The following is a 20,043-nucleotide window of genomic DNA, read 5'->3' as shown; positions in this document are numbered from 1 at the left end:
ATATTGGTCTTCAATTAAACAGTGATTCGTGGTGTGCTGTTTGTTGTTGTTGTAACTGGCAGATCCCTGCAATATGATTAATTTCAAATAATTATTCCATGCGTCGGTGACCATAATTGTGATTTTTGGCCTTAGCAGGGAGCGCAGGTCCCATAACTATTTAATTACAGATTTTGTTGAGGACCTATGAACTCACTGACAAATATGTATTATAACACACAGTTCATGGAATTGCTTCATTAGCTAAAATGTAATATGCTAATCCTCACATCATAATTTTACTGTTAATTCTAAGGGGAACTTTTAGTTTAAAAGTAACTGGACTTTTCTTATCACCTAGCCGCTCCTCTATCTGCCCCTATAAGCAAGGTGCCAACAACCTCAAATATGTGCAAACAGGGAAAAGAAAAAATGTCGGTGCGCTAAGCTAGTCACAGGCTCAAATAATACAAATGTATACATTGTACAGCCAATACACTGTTTTTGCAGCATGCTTACACCTGTTTGGTAGGCCTCGTATTACACATTTGTATTATTTGAGCCTGTGACTAGCTTAGCGCACCGACATTTTTTCTTTTCCCTGTTTGCACATATTTGAGGTTGTTGGCTCCTCATCAGTCTGGTTGCAGCTTGCTGTCCAGGGGTTAATAGGGAGGAGGTTTAATTGCACCTCCCCCAACACATTAATAAGGTTTTGGTAGCCGTATAAACTGCTTTGTGTGCCCACTATGTAGGAGGTGAGAGTAGGTTCTCACCCTATTGAGAGTGTGCCTTGACGTGGCGGGTGAGCTTAATTATGCTTTGGCCAATTCATATAACCAAATCCTCTCATTTATATTATGTTTATATATTTGTTGCCAACTTTATTAGGGTAAGAAGCGCAGACAGTTTTTGTTTTTTGTATACATTGTACAGCCAATACACTGTTTTTGCAGCATGCTTACACCTGTTTGGTAGGCCTCGTATTACACAGTTGTATTATTTGAGCCTGTGACTAGCTTAGCGCACCGACATTTTTTCTTTTCCCCATTTGTGTGCCCAGTCTATCTAAATCCCTCTGCAGCAAAGTAATATCCTGCTCGCATTGTATTACTTTACAGAGTTTAGTGTCATCTGCAAACACAGAAACATGACTTTCAACGCCTATTGCAAGGTAATTTATAAATATGTTGAATAAAATTGGTCCCAGAACAGAACCCCGAGGAACACCACTTAACAATTTTGTCCAGCTTGAAGATTTACCACTCAGTCGGAAGGAATGGTGGCGGGCGATCCGTAAATTTCCGAAATGTGCCATGAATTTTGGTCCAGTATGGGATAATGAGGGAGAAGTCTTACCAAATATGCTGTGCTGTTCCGGCTGCCTGACGACATCTCCAACACACATCAGGGGTATCTTATACTCTTTACAAACATATACATTGCTGGTCCCATGTTACATAAAGTATCAACTCACGTGAACTTCCCAAGCTGGATAATTGACCTTGGAGGGCTTACTCAATTAGTATGCAAATTAATTAATGCATGAATTAATTAAAGCTAACTACACTAAATAAATTAATGCTAACTGCTAATGCTAAATTAATGCTAAATGCTAATTTACCGTAGTTCCATCACCTAATAATAAAGATGGCAAAATGAAGACACTTCATTCTAAGGCAGATCGGGGTTTCTAGATGTTCTGTCCAAGAGAGAGAGGCAACTGAGGCGCCTCAATCTACCAAAGAACTGTGGTTAGTGCTCCAAGATATTTGGCCGAGAGGAAAGGGCCTTTCCAAAACTGGTGCCACAAATTTGAAAGCATACAATTGCCTAAAATGTCTTTGTATCCTGTAGCATTAACATTACCCTTTACTGGAACTAAGGGGACCAAACCCTAAAAAAGCCCAGACCAATATCCTTCATCCACCTAACTTAACAGTTAGCACTATGTAATGTATAGGTAGTGTTCTCCTGGCATTCATTAGTGGTCATAATGTGTTCTTTGCCCCAATTCTGGACTATAAATCGGTGAAACAGGCCAGGTTCACATAGACATAATGTGACCAGGAAAATGACAGAGGACACCCAACCTGCTAAATAGACAGAGCATGAAAAATCTGGAGACCACTGGTCTCCTCGCTCCAAGAGTTAGAGGTCCGTACAAACGGCCAATAGAGTCACTTGTACGGACCTTTAACTCTTGGAGCAGGGAGACCAGAGGAGGCCCCTGCGGGAGACCAATAGAGTCGCTCGCACAGACCTTTAACTCCTGACAGCGAACCTATGGATTTCAGCTTCCATTAACCCCTGCAGTGCTGCGTAGATAAGGTAGGCTGGATGGGGAAGGGACCAAGGAGATTATGTTCGTCTTCGTTTACTAAAGACTCTTCGTGTTTTGTGTCTTCATATATGTTTTGCCGCCGCCATGTTTGTATGTTAGGTATTCGGGCTGTACTATGAAAACGCACCATTCATGTTCGCACGAATACGAATCCACAGGTCTAGTATTAGGGGAAAAAATGTCACTACAATAAAGTCTAACACCTGACACTAATATTAATATCGTTACATAAGTTATGGTGGGTAAAGGTGATTGAAAACCCTTCCACTTAAATTTAAGGGGTAGTAGAAGCATTATTAAACGCTCATCTACAGACACCAGACAAGCCAGAAGGCTCGTTTTTCCCTCAGAAATCACATGGTGCAGCCACAACCACAAGGGATTCTGGGTAGGCGCATGCAAATAAGGTCAACAATTATCACCTTTGCCTCTATATCCACTTTTTACATGGATCCCTTGAAAGTACCGTATTTGCTCGATTATAAGACGAGGTTTTTTCCAGAGCAAATGCTCTGAAAAATAACCCTCGTCTTATAATCAGGGTCGTCTTATAATCAGACCTCAAATAGGTCTGATTATGAGACTAAGATCCCGATCTCCCGCAGCGATGCAGGGGACCTGGATCCTCCTGTGTTAACCCCCCCCCCCCAACTTACCGGTGCTTCTGAGTCCCCGGTGCTTAGTCCGGGCTGCGTGTAGAGCTCTACGCGATACAATCGCGTAGAGCTCTACACGCTTCCCGGACTAAGCACTGGGGACCCAGATGCAGGGGACCTGGATCCTCCTGTGTTAACCCCCGACCCAATTTACCGGTGCATCTGAGTCCCCGGTGCTTAGTCCAGGCTGTGTGTAGAGGACCTGCATCCTCCTGTGTTATGCCCCCCCCCCCTCCAACTTACCGGTGCTTCTGAGTCCCCAGTGCTTAGTCCGGGCAGCGTGTAGAGCTCTATGCGATTCGCGTGGAGCTCTACATGCTGCCCGGACTAAGCACCTGGGGCTCAGATGCAGGGGACCTGGATCCTCCTGTGTTATGCGCCCCCCCCCAACTCAGAAGCACCGGTAAGTTTCGAGGAGGGAGAGGGAGTGTTAAATGGGGGGTGTAAGGCATTTCTGGAGGCAGAGTGCTCTGTGAAATGCCTTTTAACCCCTTTAATGCCACTCTGCCTCCTGAAATGCCTTAAACCTCCCTATATGCCACTCTTCCCCATAATATGCCTTTTAACCCTCTAAGTGCCAGAGTGGCATATAGGGTTAAAAGGCATATCATGGGGCACAGTGGCATTTAGAGGGTTAAAAGGCATATCATGGGGCACAGTGGCATATAGGGGGTATAAGGCACTTCTGGGGCAGATGTGCATAACTGGGGGGCAGGTTGGAAAATAGAAGGAAATAAAACCAAAATATTTTTCTCAATCATAGCTTTTATTAAAAAAATTGTTTAAATGAATTAACATTTACTGGTAAAACTTTTTTCCTATAGGGTCGTCTTATATTCAGGCTTTTTCTTTTTTTCCTAAATTAATATTAAGATTTGGGGGTCGTCTTATAATCGAGCAAATACGGTAATTGTCCGCTGTACAGGACAGCCTTTAGACAAAACTCATGGACAGCTGTTTCGTCCTTAATGGGACTCGTCAGCATGAAGTTGTGATACTGGTTTAATAGTTGAGGCTTGAGGTAGCCAAGAAATACCATTACATAAGTTATGGTGGGTAAAGGTGATGGAAAACCCTTTTACTTAAATTTAAAGTAAATTAGAGTATTACCAGGAATGTATATTATGTAAACCTCTCTCCCTGGAATTACCGTATTGGCTCGAATATAGGCCGCACTTTTTTCCCCCACTTTAAGTTTTTAAAGTGGGGGTGCGGCCTATATTCGGGCTCTAGCGCCCGACGCCCGGGACATGCAGTCCCGGGCGCCGGGCAGGCAGCGGGGTTAAGATACAGATCCCCCGCAGCGGTGCAGGGGACCTGCATCCTTCTCCCCGATACGCTCAGACAGCCTCCCCTGCCAGCACTTCCCACGGGGGGGGGGTGCCGGCACGGGAGGTTATCTAAGCGTTTTACCTCTGCCCACCCCCGACTTACCGGAGCAGACTCCCGGGTGTCTTGCGGGGCCGGCGGGAGACATTTACGCAATACGCGCATGCAACTTCCGGTACCGGAAGTTGCATACGCGTATTGCGTAGATGTCCCTCGCCGGCCCCGCAAGACACCCGGGAGTCTGCTCCGGTAAGTCGAGGAGGGGGGGGCAGAGGAGGACAGCGGCAGCGTATCGCGGGGAGGGAGGACAGCGGCAGCGTATCGCGGGGAGGGAGGACAGCGGCAGCGTATCGCGGGGAGGGAGGACAGCGGCAGTGGATCTCGGGGAGGGAGGACAGCGGCAGCGTATCGCGGGGAGGGAGGACAGCGGCAGCGTATCTCGGGGAGGGAGGACAGTGGCAGCGTATCTCGGGGAGGGAGGACAGTGGCAGCATATCTCGGGGGGGGGGGACAGAGTGGCAGCATGTTTTTTTGGTGCTTTTTTAAAGAAAAAAAACTTTTTCTTTAAAAAAGCACCAAACTTTTAGGGTGCGGCCTATATACGGGGGCGGCCTATATCCGAGCCAATACGGTATGTTCCCTCCTTATAAAGGAATAACAGAATGTGATGGACAATTAATTATTGGAAAAAAAATAACGTAACATACCTGTGTGCCAAAACACATAAACACCAGAAAAATAACATTATCCCCCCTCCTCCACTAGTCACATACACGTGTATAAACAATAAAACTCTTTTAACTTCTGGTTATAAACTCAGAGAAGAGCCTCAGATCCAACCACTTTGTCAGTCACATTCATCAGAGCAAGAGCCTAGCAAGACAGATCTCCATAATGCTGCCCCCCGTGCTGGTCCTTCTTGGGTTCCTCAGCTTTCATGTTCTAGGTGAGTAAATCCTTGTCCTGACACACATCTTTTACTCAGGGAAGAAAATAAAACAGTTTAGGAATCAATGTATTTTAGGCATAGAAGTCCTTGTGTTTTCCTGTAGGTTGTGCACCAGGTTTTGGACTATACCATATATCAGGGGTGTCCAAGTTTTTTCTGCAGTGGGCCAAATGTATGTGTGCGTGGGCCGCACTAATTTTTCACTGAGAGAAAATATGGCCTTTTAGCTTTATAATGCATATTAATACTGGGTGATGATTCTTGCCACCGATTGGATGCTTTAAGCATGGGAGCACTTGCTGCACAGTAACACAGGGGTCTGAATAGACCCCCACAGTATTCGCAGTGCCAACGCTTGCTAGAACAGACCTTATATTCATATACATATGAGTATATATACTTATTGGCCACTTTATTAGGTACAACTTGCTAGTACAGGGTTGGACCACTTTTTGCCTTAGGGGACTAGGGGGGCAACTCTGGGTCGTGGGAGCAGAGGTCGGCGCACCAAACTCCCCACCTTCCTCTTCGTTGAAAATAGTGTGTGTCCCGGGACATCAGCGGGATCGCCCACTGACATCAGCAGGACCACCCACCTATGTCTTTGGGACCTCATACTCGCATCTCATAAGGGGGGGCTCCGGGTAGCAAGAGCCAAAAAGTTCACAGGTATGCCATTGACCACTAAATGATATAAGTAAGCGTACCCTACTGGGTAAGAATGTGCCCTATCGGCATTTGCCCTTTACGCCAGATGGCCAGCAAGGGCCTGTGCGCCACCAGCCCTGTCCACATGTAAGTTTTAAAAAGGTGTCTATGACATAGGCCTCAACTTACAGAACCCTTCAGGTAATGCAAACATAATAAGGCCTTAACTGTAGGCACCAAGAATATTCTCTAAATCAGTCCCTGCCCTGGGACCCGTCATATATGTGTGATATTATTAGACCCTGTATATATAATGTATGTATAATTTCAGACTGATCGCTATTAGAACGCTACAGCATGGGGCATAAAAATGAATACTTTTGCTTTTTATGTTTTATTATATATTATAATTTGGAGAAGAACACAGACAAATTAAAATTTATAGAAAATAATATATTTCATTTAAATGCCTGAGCTAATTGTCACTCCACATGACTCCAGAATGTCTGGTATGGATGTCTTCATTTTTACTAATAATTAATTAGGTAATGAATATTGAGAGAGAAAAAGTTGAATAATAATAACTGTACTTCCGTTAGCCAAAGGTAAAGTCTAATACTTATAACGCGTAATGACATATAGTCAGCAGTGAAGAACTTACTGTACATATTTTAGATCAAGAATGATGTCACAGCTAGGTTTTAATCCATATCACCAAAGGATATTGATGATATTGATGTGTATATACATTAGAAACCTACCTCAGTGTCCTGTTCTGAAGACCTGGACAATTTGTTATGACCACTGAATTATCATGTTTAGTTTTTATTATTTTATATTTAAATTTTTGGGGTTATTTGTTGACAATTGAAAAACAGCCTTCGGAGATTAATTTGGTAGTCTTGCTACCTTTGGCCACTGGTCCCATCATGCTGCCTTATGTTAAGCAATTGAATGGCTCAGTGTTTATTCACTGATACTAGTGTATCAGTGTTTATTCACTGATTTAGCCTGATACTCTGACTAATAAAAGTCTATGAATGGACTTAATTAGCATTGCCATAAAGCGTCAGCTCAGTGTGGTGTTTGAGCAAGGAAGGTTACCCAAAATAACACATGACTGAGAACAATGGCAGGCTAATTATAATAATAATAATAATAATGCTGTAATTTTATAAATAACTATTTGGCGTGTTCTCTTCCCTTGCAGCATCTGATCGGATCCCCCCTGGACAGAAATACGAGGTCGTCTTGCCACGTAAACTTCATACACAGCACAAAAGAGATACACAGGTACCACAGCCTAGAATCTGTCCAATGACTAAAAATCTCTTACACCGAGGACTGGGTTATGTGACCATGAGGTTTAATCGTGAAGCGGATCTATACTGTATGCTTTTACCAAATGTTTCTGATGTTGGTAAATGTGGGGTCACCCCATATAAAACAAATAACTTTTTTTAGCTCTTTTTGAGCAAATAAAACCAGATTATGAGCGGATTATACCGAGAAGGAAATAAGAGATTACTATAGAGTCTGATGATAGATGTTCACACCACTTTTATTTACAGTACTTCTTTATATAATGTGTATTTGGACACACTTTGTTCATCTGTGTTCTTGATTGCAGAGATCACGTCTGTTTGTATAAAGACTATTTTGCCACTCGTTGGTAAAACAGTTAGTTACATGATCCAAGACAGAGGGAGACAGATCAGGAGAGGATAGGTAGATCTGGGTGTCATCAGCATACAGGTGGTATTGCAAGCCAAAGGATAAGATTAGTTTGCCAAGTGAGGAAGTGTAAAGAGAGAACAGAAGGGGTCCTACAACTGAGCCTTGGGGTACCCCGACTGAGAGGGGAGGGGAGGAGAAGTGTTATTGGAGACAGAAACGCTGAAGGTATGATCAGAACCAGGAGAGAACAGTGCCACAGAGACCAAGACCATGAAGAGTTTGAAGGAGAAGAGGGTGGTCCACAGTGTCGAAAGCAGCAGAAAGGTCCAGTAGGATTAGCATGGAGTAGTTATGAGACAGGGATGAGATGAGGGAGGTGAAGTAGGTTTCTTTAGCAAGGTGGAGAGCAGAGTAGTACATTACATTGCATTACATTTATTTATAAAGCGCTGGCAGATTCCGCAGTGCTGTTACAGTCAGTAGAACAATTGCACATACAAAAACACATACAATATCAAACTGGTACAAAAGGAGAAGAGGGCCCTGCTCTTGGGAGCTTACAATCTAGTCGGTGGTTGAGGGGGAAGTGAGAAAATAGGAGAGGACTGCTTGGATGGGGATGTGTTGATCTGGTTCCGATGGTGTTGTAGCTGCTTTCTGCAGTGGTACCTGGTATGTCGTTTCCCTCCCGTTTAACTCCAGTGTAACTCTTACATAGCCACTTATTACATTTCCAAGCAAGCTTGTTTCCAAGTAAGGTCTAGGAATATATAGGGCTTCCTCGCAAGTCGTCAGATAAGGTCATTGCATACAGGAGGCAGATGTTTCACACCTTGGCTAACAAATGCAATTAAGCTAGACTAGAGGGCACCAAATTTAACCCTTTGATAGCAGCAGGGTATGGAGACAGGCAGGATACAGACATACCAGGTGGAAAACAGGGGTAACAGCAGGAGATGAGGGGTTCAAATGAAATATGGGATATTCATACCAGGTAGAAAACAGGGGTAACAGCAGGAGATGAGGGGTTCAAATAAAATATGGGATATTCATACCTGTAACAGAACGAGATATGGCAGACATTAGTGATTTTCAGAGGATTGATGAAAGCATGAAGACCAGGGATGGATGTCTGGATGGTCCAGTGTAACTCTTAAATAGCCACTTATAAGGAGGCCACTTGAGGAGAGGCCACAGCAGCTACATTTCCAAGCAAGCAATGTTAGTAGGAACGTAACATTCATTTATAGTGCAGAAAGTCAGACATGGAATGAGACTTCCACCAACTACGTTCAGCAGTGCAGAAACAACGTCATAGGTGTCGGGTTACAGTCGTGTGCCAGGGTTGGAAACGTGAACGTCGTGAAGAAAAGTGAACGTCGTAGTAACTGGGGCTATATCCTCAACAGCAGATTTGAGAGTGGAGTTATAGGACATGTTTGAGATAGGAAAGGGAGTAAATTGGTTGAGAATGGTTGATTATTGTTGATTTTTTTTGTCCAATTATGGTCCAACCACACCTTTATTAAAAGTAAGTAACACACCAAAATTGGACAGAAAAAATCAATAACAATATTAATATATATATATATATATATGAGTGTTAACAGCAATCACACTCCTACCATGCCCAGGCAGCCAGTACATGCTGGAATCTGTGTATGCATGGGCATGATAGGATTGTGATTGCTGTAAACAATCATATATCTATATATATCTATATATATATATATATATATATATATATCGTTATTGCATTTTTCTGTCCAATTTTGATGTCTATATATATATATATATATATACATATATATATTGTTGTTGATTTTTTTTTGTCTAATTTTTGTGTTACTTACTTTTAATAAAAGTGGGGTTTTTTTGCTTTTGTTTTTAAATGTGGGGGAGTCATTTTCATTTTCGGCCAAGTGAATGCTGAATTTTCGGTTTCGGTCCAGAATTTTAATTTCAGTGCATCGCTACTATACACTAAGCCAGACACTGAAGTGGTAGGCCTTCACCACATCAATGTTTGGCTTAGTATATAGTGATAGGGGTTATGCTGCATTATTGTCAATATCTGGCTCACTGTATAGTGATTACACTGTACCCCCATCAATGTTTGCCTCAGTATATAGTGATAGGTGTTATGCTGTACCACTGTCAGTGCATGCCTCAGTATATAATGATAACAGTTATCCGGTACCACTGTCAATGTCTGCCTCAGTATATAATGATAATAGTAATCCTATACCACCGTCAATGTTTGCCTCAGTATATAATGATAACAGTTATGCTGTACCACCGTCAATGTTTGCCTCAGTATATAATGATAGCAGTTATGCTGTACCACTGTCAATGTCTGCCTCAGTATATAGTGATAGGTGTTATGCTGTACCCCCGTCAATGTCTGCTTCAGTATATAAGGATAACAGTTATTATTATTATCTTTTATTTATATAGCGCCAACAGTTTACACAGTGCTTAATACAATACATAAATTCAAGGGATATGACAAGACAAGAATTGACAGACTAAGACAAACTGATACATTTGGTGGAGAGAGCCCTGCTCGCAAGCTTACAATCTAGAGGGAAATGGGGTGACAAACATAAGGCATAGAGAAAGGGTGAGAGGTAGTGTGGTGGTTGTATCGATGACAAGGAAGTTCTAGCAGCTAAGATGGTGCGGCTTCTCTGAAGAAGTGGGTTTTTAGATGTTTCTTGAATGTCGGGAGGGAGGGTGAATGCTGAAGGTTCGGTGGAAGTAGATTCCAGAGATATGGGGCAGCTCGAGTGAAATCTTGTAGACGGGAAAAGGAAGAGGTGATAAGTGAGGAGGAGAGCCTTAGCCCATAGGAAGAACGTAGGGATCGAGTAGGAGAGTATTTGCTAATGAGGTCAGAAATGTACGGAGGAGCAGTATTATGGATGGCCTTATATGTCAATACCAGGATCTTAAACTTAATTCTAGAGGTAATTGGGAGCCAGTGGAGGGTTTCACAGAGGGGGGGAAGCAGAAGAGGAGCGACGTGCAAGGAAGATGAGCCTAGCAGCAGCATTTAGGATAGATTGTAGAGGAGAGAGTTGAGACAGTGGAGTGCCAACCAGAAGAGTGTTGCAGTAGTCAAGACGGGAAATGATAAGTGAATGAACCAGAGTTTTTGTGGATTCTTGGGTGAGGAATGGGCGGATACGAGAGATGTTTTTAGGTGCAGGCGGCAGGATCTGGCGAGGGACTGAATGTGAGGGATGAAAGAGAGGTTTGAGTCAACAATGACCCCGAGGCATCGGGCCTGGTAAGTAGGAGAGATAGTCGTGTTGTTAATGGTGATAGATAATTCAGGTAGTGGAGTGGAGATGGAGGGAGGGAAGATAATGAGTTCAGTTTTAGAAAGATTAAGTTTCAGATAGTGTTGTGACATCCATGAAGAAATAGCAGACAAGCAATTGGTAATATGGGACATGAGAGATGGAGAGAGATCAGGAGAAGACAGGTAGATTTGGGTATCATTTGCATATAGATGATACTGGAGGCCAAATGAGTTGATTAGTTTGCCCCGTCAATGTTTGCCTAATGATAGAAGCTATGCAGTTTTTTAGTGTGTGTTTGTGAGGGGGTGCCACATACAGGATCTGCCCCAGGTGCCAAATACTCTAGGTACGCCCCTGAACAGATGGAAGGTGGCCTGTGCCTCTAAGAGGAATAGTCAGCAAACAAGCAAAGGATCTGATAACAGGCAATAAGATGAACAATACAGGAATCACAAAGTAGGTTTGTACCACACAAGGGCTCTGAACAAAGTAAGCGGGGGGTGTAAATACCTGATCGTCTGCTAAAGCCACTAATGATCCTGCAGATTGGGGGTGGAGCGACTCCACCCACTAGATGATGTCAGCAAGCGGCGTCAGGAGGAAGGCAGGGCTCTTCTGTCTATGCCTGCTTTGTAACCATGCACGCGCCTGTCATCCATACCAGTCCGTGCTCACCGCCATTTACCCTCCTGCGCCTGGCGCAAACAACGAGAAGAGAGCTGACCCCCTCCCATGCCGGTCAAGTGACACTGTCGACAGAGGCAGTGGATGGGTGAGCTGTGACTCCAGCCCAGGAGCGGATACCCGCCGAGGTAAGTGTCACATGTATGTAGGTAGTGTGTACCATGCTCTGACACCCAACTACCACCTAGACCCACCAAATAATGTTACAGAGACTTATTTGGATAAAACAGGCCACAGCACACTTTATCAACAAAACATCAAGAACAACTCTGTGTTGGCCTTAAAACACAAAGCATAAATTAACATAAACACACAATAAACAACAAAAGTATAAATAACAATAATAACTGAAAATAACCCTGTCCTTGCCGGCCGCTCACCACCGTACAATCGAAACCATAGGTACTCACCTCCCCCTCGTCCAAAAAAAACATGACAGCTAACTTCAGCTGTCCCAAAACCAGTGCTAACCACCAGCCCATCATAAGCTCGGTGGGCACATCCAATAAAACACCAGAGATCAGGGGAGAATTGAGCCTTTCTTCACACCAGCATCCAAACTCCAGAAATGTTAAGCATATATATTGGGAATTCATCACATGATACGGCTTAACCTGCCGCTTCGTCAGCACCCCAATGTATAGATCTATTTACACACCAGATGGAGTAGTAACTGTCATTTCTTAAATGTTAACATATCCTGTATTGTTGAATTAATACATGAAATGGAAGCCCCCATGATTAGCAGTCCTCTGTAACGACACCCCTTCTCACTCCTATCCTGACCCCTTATCTCCTCGGAACAGATTCTTGGTAGCAAAGAAATGATCGTTGAGCCAATTTACGGTTTGATTACTGGTCATATTTGCACCATTTCATAGGTGACAAGAATAATATTCACAAGGCTAAGCATTACTGGGTATGCGCTCTGTTTTAAAGAAGGCCAAAGGTTATATGAACAAATAGTTTTTAATAAAATAATATGAAAAGTTGGATCTTAAATTCTCTTGTTTTGATTAATAAAATTTTATTACATTTAATGTAACATTAGAGCATTAATACTTTGTTATAAAATATGCTAGAGAAGCACTGAATCCATATCTGTGTTATGACTGTTGTAGCCTCGATTTTCCAGGCTAGGCTTAACCCCCCATTAACCCCAATAATGACACCGCACACCATCGAATATGGATAAGAAAAGGCCACAGCCAATTTTATTTATTAGAGTCATTGTCACGCCAAAACCTGAATCAATAAACATAGGTGCGTTAACAAGGACAATGACTCAAAACATAAACATGTAACTATATACAATAAACACAATGAACACACCAAGCTTGCCAGGTAATCCAGGTACCATAACCAAATACCACTTAAGGAAGGGACATACCCGGATGCCCCCACCCGGACCTGAGGTTCCCAGCACGGGGGCCCACTATAGCCCATGCTGATCCCCCCCCCCTCCATGGGCATCATTAGTGTACTTTTGTACATTTATGTAATAGGTTTTTATTTATTTATTGTTTATCTCCCCTGCCTCATCATGTTGTCGTGCTTCACACGTTCACATTTTGTGAACTAATAATTGATTCTGCTTTAATGAAGTCATAACTCCCTTAGTTAGAAGTAGGCTGCACATTCTATTGCACACTCAGATAGCTTTTCGATGTGGATGAATTAGCATGAAGCTGTTCCTGAGCGGTTTTATTATTTGGGCTCTTTTGGTGGCATCTGAGAGCTCAGAGAGGTGAGTTTATCGGTTATTACAGATTATTTGGCATCAAGCGCATTAGGGATGATTATATACCGCAATGATTGTTATTATCAACTGCTACAGCTCATTCTATTATTAACTATTTAACTCCCCCTTTGTATTTTTAAAACAGGTTAAGTTTTAAAAAGTAAGAAATTTAATAATATGTTATTCATACTAGATTATTCATATTGTGTAAATACCAATAAAGTTACATTATACAGATTATAGGGACATCCTGTTTATTAAAAGACCTTTTGTTTTTATTTCAGTCTGTGGAAACAGACCCCTAGTGGAGGATTTCCGTGGCTCCCGCGTGGTGGGGGGAAAGGATGCGGAGCCCGGTAACTGGCCCTGGGCAGTGAGCATCCAGGAGGACGTTGACAACGAGTATTTTCATGTATGCGGCGGCACTGTCCTGAATCATTTGTGGGTTCTCACAGCTGCCCATTGTTTCAACGATCACAGCAAGTAAGTAACTTAAATAGTTTTATCTGGAAATATTCAGAGCTAAACGGGTTTAGAAGGTGGTGGGCCTGTGTGCTTTGTGATACAACTAATTGGGATCTTTTAGTAGAAACATTCATCAGAAATCCTTTAATCAGATGCCTATGTCTTACAATAATTACAATACAATACAATAATAAAGCTAGTGGAGGCTTGTGACAAAAAACAAACATGGCATACATTTTGGTCAATATGGGATTTATTAATGCCTGAAAAAGTAAATTCACTAATAAAATGTACTTTGGTTTATTCAGTGATACCTGGAGACTTGTGTTTGGCGCCAACCAACTTTCAGACATGGGGACAAATGCTCAGATCCGAACTGTAATAGAAAGGATTAAACACGAGAAATACAACCCGGAAATGTGGGCTAATGACATTGCCTTGCTCAGGCTGAATAAGCCTCTGATATTTGATAATTACACTCAGCCAGCGTGTCTCCCTGCCAAACAAGCCATTCTGCACAAAATGGACGACTGCTACATCGCAGGCTGGGGCTACCTTGAAGAAGGCCGTAAGTATCCATAGATTTATCCATAGATTTTATACACAAGAATAGGCTTTTTTTGTGAACCCTATGTGCTCCCTTGTGGCACCTTTCTGAATCTTGCAAGCTTTAGAGCATTTTGTCCCACCATTGTAAGGGTGATAGAAGGAGTTTGGGGTGGGATGTGGGATGGGGTCATGTTTTTATGTTTGTAGTGAGCCCCAAGGTTTCTGAGGCCAGCCTTGCATTTTATGACTCTTTTTCAGTCACTGAAACATCGGACATCCTCCAGGAAGCTCCTGTGAATTTAATTCCAGTGAAACTCTGCAACCGTCCAACCTGGTACAATGGAGCTGTGCGTGACTATAACGTGTGTGCCGGATATGAACAGGGTGGTATCGACAGTTGCCAGGTAAGCCCATTATTGTCCTCATGTCCTTCGAATTCAGTAATGATACATATGTTAATATTTTTAAAATCCTGGACAGTATTTGTTTTACAAAACAGTGCAGAGGAACATCCGAGGTTGTAGTAATTATTAATAGTTTTCTTAAGAAATGCTTTCTTTTCTTGATTCACACAGGGTGACAGCGGAGGACCTCTGATGTGCAAAAAAAGCAAAGCTAAGTTCTATAGTGTGGTTGGCATAACCAGCTGGGGAGCCGGCTGTGGCCAGAAGCAAAAGCCTGGAGTTTACACCTCTACCCAGTATTACCTCCGGTGGATCTCTAAACACATGTCCAAGGAGAAGAAGTCTGCATCCAAATCTTTGAAGATGAAGGCTGCAGAAAAAATCTGGCCAAAATTAGCTGAGAAAATCAGTAAAGCTGGCATGAAAGCCCATTAATTTTTGGATGTTCTGGAAGTAGAAGAATCAAATCTGAACCATCTCTTCACCAGAGGATTATTATTACATGTCAGCAATGTGTAGATTAGAATGATAAGATTAATAAATAGAAATGCATGAATAAGCCCTGTACTTGTGATGAACATGGAATGTTGTGGATGTGTATTGTTAGGACTGGCTAGTGTGAATACAAACGTGTATTTTGTTTGTATGACAGCCCACCGACATCAGGGGGAACTCCCACCGACGTCAGGGGGAACTCCCACCGGCGTCACACGACTGCCCGCTGACGTCACAGGACCGCCCGCTGACGTCAGTGGGCAGTCCTGGCCGCGTCCTGCAAGGGAAGGCTCCGGGTAGCCGGAGCCCAGAAGTTCCCAGGTATGTCAATGAGTGGGCTAGCATGCCAGGCTGCAGGCCACCACACTTAAAAGAAGCCGCCACCACCTACAATGTGCGCAGCAAGTGCAAACACACATCCGAATTCCCAGGTCCCACACACAGAAAGCCGTCCAAGTAATGCACCAAGGAGCGACAGCACGCCTCTTCCTGCACTACCCACTCCACAAAAGAACTGGACCTTTCAAAGTCGGTGTACGAAATTGAGCAACCCATCGGAAGGCACATGCCACCACACCCAGCCCCCGCATACCCTATAAGCCTCCCATTTCCCATCCACATAGCAAAACAATAACACTCGCCAATATACAAAAAGCCAGCAGCCAATTCCCGAAAAGTTTTCAGGATTTTCCTATATTTTCTCTTCTTCTCCTCCTCCTCCTTCTTACTATCCCCCTTCTTTTCATCCTCTTTGATGTCAAGTGGCTCTTCCAGAGGAAGTAAAGAGATCAACTCCACATACTCCCCCTTCCATATCTTTTCCTTCACCTCAGACTTTAAATGCACCCCCACCACGACTGCTCCTCCGGGCACCCCTTCCTACGTCTGGGAACCGAGCGGCTCCTCCGTCTCAGGTGCGTCCCTCCATCTCCCGTCGGCCGGAACCTGCTGTCCGCGATGAAAAATTATTGCAGTTTTTTCTGAAGTAATACCGCAGTTTTATGGACATGAAAAAACTGCAATACTGCACTTTTACTGCAGTATTACTGCACATTTACTGCAGTTTTACTGCATTTGTACTTCACTGTACTGCAGTTTTACTGCAGTTATTTTTGTACGGAATGTGACAAAAGGTGTGGTAAAGTGATAGATGGTGATAGTGATATTAGACCAGCCTTGGTCAATAGTAGCCTACTTTAACCCCTTCGCGACCTTTGCCGGTTCAGGACCGTCATGACATAAAGGTCACTAAATGACCTTTGACAGTCCTGAACCATCAAAAAGTTAAATAAGCTTAGAAAGTGATCAACGATCACTTTCTTCGCTTAAACGGCGTTACTGTAATGCCTCGATGTCGAGGCATTCAGCAAGGCCGAGATCGGCATCGGGGGCCATGTCTGGCCCCTCCCCGGGGCATCAACAGACGCCCATTGTAAAAGCGTTTAGGAGGCGATCAACGATCGCTTCCTAAACTTAAATTGTGTCGCTGGAATGCCTCGATCAGGAGGCATCCAGCGACACCAAACACTTACCTCTGGGTGGGCTGTGACCGCTCCGGAGAGCGGTCACAGCCGCAGCTGCCGGTGTTCTTCGCCATCAGCAAGATGGCGGCCGCCCTGTAAAAGAAACAAACAAGTTTTAAAAGTTTGCTAGGCGGTCTCCAGACCCTCTAGAGAACTCTGGCTCCACTTGCAGGTTGAATACAGGTACTGCATTCAACCATGCAAGTCAATGGAGCCCAGCTTTCTAATCACAATGTGATTAGTAAAATATGAAAAAAAAAAATGGAAAAAAAAAGTGCTAACATTTAAAAATAATTATGCAGTGATGTCACTAAATGAACCATCCAGTACCAGCAAAATGTGTAAAAAAAATATAAAAAAAGTATTAAAAAAATAAAATAAAAAAATAAAGTTTATTATTTTGAGCAAGTGCTAAAATTTCTCAAAAATCTCAACAAAGAGTTAAAATAAAATCACTTCAAATACCCAAGGGGTGTCTAATATAAAAAAAATGGCTGATGGGGTAAATTGGAGTGGCTGAGCTCAAAGATAGGGTATAGGTACAGACTTTCCAAAATGGACACTTCCCAAATGTGGCATTTTAAATCTCAAACAACACGACAAATCCATGCATGTCGGGTATCACTGCACTCAGGAGATGTTCCTGAACACACATTGGGGTGTTGTTTGACAGTGACATATACCAGAACCTGTATATCTATAACTAAAGTACAATTTGTGTGAAAAAAAAAAATTACTATTACAAAGTTTGACAAAGTGTAGTTGTATAATTGGTGCATGGAAAGGGTTAAAATAACAGCATTTGGAATTCCCTGGGGTGTCTAGTTTTCAAAAATATATGGTTTGAATGGGTTAAATTGAGTTAACCGGCTTCAAAGATGTTCCAAAGAGGAGATGGAGGCAGAATGACCAAATGACCACCTGAATTACGCATGCCCCAAAAGTAGCCTTTTACCAGCCAAACAATCTGACAAGCCCATGCATGTTGGGTATCGCTGTACTAAGCGGCCGCGAGCAGGATTGAATGCGGCCGTCATGCGTACCTGGCGGGGGAGGGAGGGGGGCGGTCCGCCCCGGCTGCCGCTCATCTGAGGGGTGCCACCATGCCGGCACGCCTCCAGTTTCTGGAGGCGTGCCGGCATGGTGGCACCCCTCAGATGAGCGGCAGCCGGGGCGGACCGCCCCCTCCCGTTTCGGTGCGCGCGGCAACAACACTGAAGCCACGCCCAACATTTTCCGCGCTCAGTGCACCGGAAGGACAGGAAGAAGAAGAAGTAGAAGAAGAAGAAGAGGAGGAAGAGGAAACGTGAGAGTGAAAGAAGAAAAGGTAGGAGAGAGTGGATTAGTAAGTGTGTGAGAGTGATGGGTGTTATGCTGAATGTAAGTGTGTGAGAGTGATGGGTGTTATGCTGAATGTAAGTGTGTTAGAGTGATGGTTGTTATGCTGAATGTAAGTGTGTGAGAGTGATGGGTGTTATGCTAAATGTTCGTGTGTGAGAGTGATGGGTGTTATGCTGAATGTAAGTGTGTGAGAGTGATGGGTGTTATGCTGAATGTAAGTGTGTGAGAGTGATGGGTGTTATGCTGAATGTAAGTGTGTGAGAGTGATGGGTGTTATGCTGAATGTAAGTGTGTGAGAGTGATGGGTGTTATGCTGAATGTAAGTGTGTGAGAGTGATGGGTGTTATGCTAAATGTACGTGTGTGAGAGTGATGGGTGTTATGCTGAATGTAAGTGTAAGAGTGATGGGTGTTATGCTGAATGTAAGTGTGTGAGAGTGATGGGTGTTATGCCGAATGTAAGTGTGTGAGAGTGATGGGTGTTATGCTGAATGTAAGTGTGTGAGAGTGATGGGTGTTATGCTGAATGTAAGTGTGTGAGAGTGATGGGTGTTATGCTAAATGTACGTGTGTGAGAGTGATGGGTGTTATGCTGAATGTAAGTGTAAGAGTGATGGGTGTTATGCTGAATGTAAGTGTGTGAGAGTGATGGGTGTTATGCCGAATGTAAGTGTGTGAGAGTGATGGGTGTTATGCTGAATGTAAGTGTGTGAGAGTGATGGGTGTTATGCTGAATGTAAGTGTGTGAGAGTGATGGGTGTTATGCTGAATGTAAGTGTGTGAGAGTGATGGGTGTTATGCTGAATGTTTGTGAATGAGGGTTCCAGATAGCATGGATGTGTAAGTGTTGGGGGATAGCTTGGCATAGGGAGTCCGTAATCACATTCCTTTCATGCCCAGATTCCAGCATGTAGTGGCTGCCTAGGCATGATAGGATTGTGATTGCTGTTATAAATTATTTTTTGGTCCAACTTCGGTGTGTTAACACTTTTATTGGACAGAATAATTCAATGACAGTATTAATATATATATATATATTGATATATATAATTGCAAACAGCAATCACACTCCTATCATGCTAAGTCAGCCAGCACATGCTAGAACCTGGGCATGATAGGATTGTGATTGTTGTTATATATATATGTATATGTGTTAATATTATTGTTGATTTTTTTGTCTAATTTTGGTGTTACTTTTAATAAAGTATTTTAAAGTTGTTTTTTTTTTTTTTTCTGTTTTGGCCAAGTGAATGCTGAATTTTTAGTTTCAGTCCAGAATTTTCATTTCGGTGCATCCCTACTATATACTTTGCCAGTCACTAAAGTGGTAAGCCTACACCACATCAATGTTTGGCTTAGTATATAGTGATAGGGGTTGTCAGTGTCTGGCTCAATGTATAGGCACACATTGACGGTGGTGCTGCGTAATCCCTAAGTATATAATGATAACAAATATGCTGAACCCCTGTCAATGTTTGCCTAACCATAGAAACTATGCAGTTTTAAAGTGTGTGTGGGGGGTGCCACATACAGGGTCTGCCACAGGTGCCAAATACTCTAGGTACGCCCCTGCATCATGCGGCTGTCAGACCCAATGGCCATGCCTCAGCTCCTCTTCCCACGTCTTAAAAGGGGTGTAATGAAGAGCTGAGGCATGCGGTGTTTGCACGCCGGCCACTTTAATTTCATTAGGCACTGGTGGAGTGACTGCCGCACGACGGCCGCTTTCAATGTCGCTCGCAGCCGCTTTGATGGTGCAATGGGCCAGTTGACTAGACTTGCCCCCCAGGCCTTAGGCTGCCAGCCCTCCCCTGGGTGTGGACTAAGTAGCAGCTCACCTGTGGTTGATTAATTAGCAGGCAGAAGGTAAAAGGGATTGAGCCTGATTCAGAGGGGGAAGCCATTGTTATGCCAGCTAGGAGAGCTGATGAACTGAGGGGTGGTTTCTCTCT

The 20,043-nt window shown here is 43.3% G+C and overlaps 1 protein-coding gene across 1 annotated transcript; it reads left to right on the top strand.

Annotated features, from left to right (window-relative positions):
- The first annotated feature begins 2,090 nt into the window (after window positions 1-2,090).
- On the top strand, window positions 2,091-15,370 carry LOC128491490 (acrosin-like). Its single transcript, XM_053463809.1, has 8 exons — window positions 2,091-2,136; window positions 5,129-5,254; window positions 7,116-7,198; window positions 11,555-11,702; window positions 13,600-13,798; window positions 14,089-14,348; window positions 14,588-14,733; window positions 14,905-15,370. The coding sequence occupies exons 1-8, from the start codon at window positions 2,091-2,093 to the stop codon at window positions 15,166-15,168; spliced, it is 1,272 nt and encodes a 423-aa protein (XP_053319784.1). The 3' UTR covers window positions 15,169-15,370.
- The last annotated feature ends 4,673 nt before the right edge of the window (window positions 15,371-20,043 follow it).

Source organism: Spea bombifrons, chromosome 4 (genome assembly GCF_027358695.1).
Source record: "Spea bombifrons isolate aSpeBom1 chromosome 4, aSpeBom1.2.pri, whole genome shotgun sequence".
In the NCBI taxonomy this organism is placed as follows: domain Eukaryota; kingdom Metazoa; phylum Chordata; class Amphibia; order Anura; family Pelobatidae; genus Spea; species Spea bombifrons.
Note: the sequence above shows the minus strand (reverse complement) of the source record. Positions and strands in the feature narration are given on the sequence as shown.

Coding starts and splice junctions, on each gene's coding strand:
- LOC128491490 (XM_053463809.1), top strand. CDS start 2,091: ATGAAAAATCTGGAGACCACTGGTCTCCTCGCTCCAAGAGTTAGAG. Junction 2,137..5,128: donor CCTCGCTCCAAGAGTTAGAG/GTCCGTACAAAC, acceptor TTATAAACTCAG/AGAAGAGCCTCAGATCCAAC. Junction 5,255..7,115: donor CCTCAGCTTTCATGTTCTAG/GTGAGTAAATCC, acceptor CTTCCCTTGCAG/CATCTGATCGGATCCCCCCT.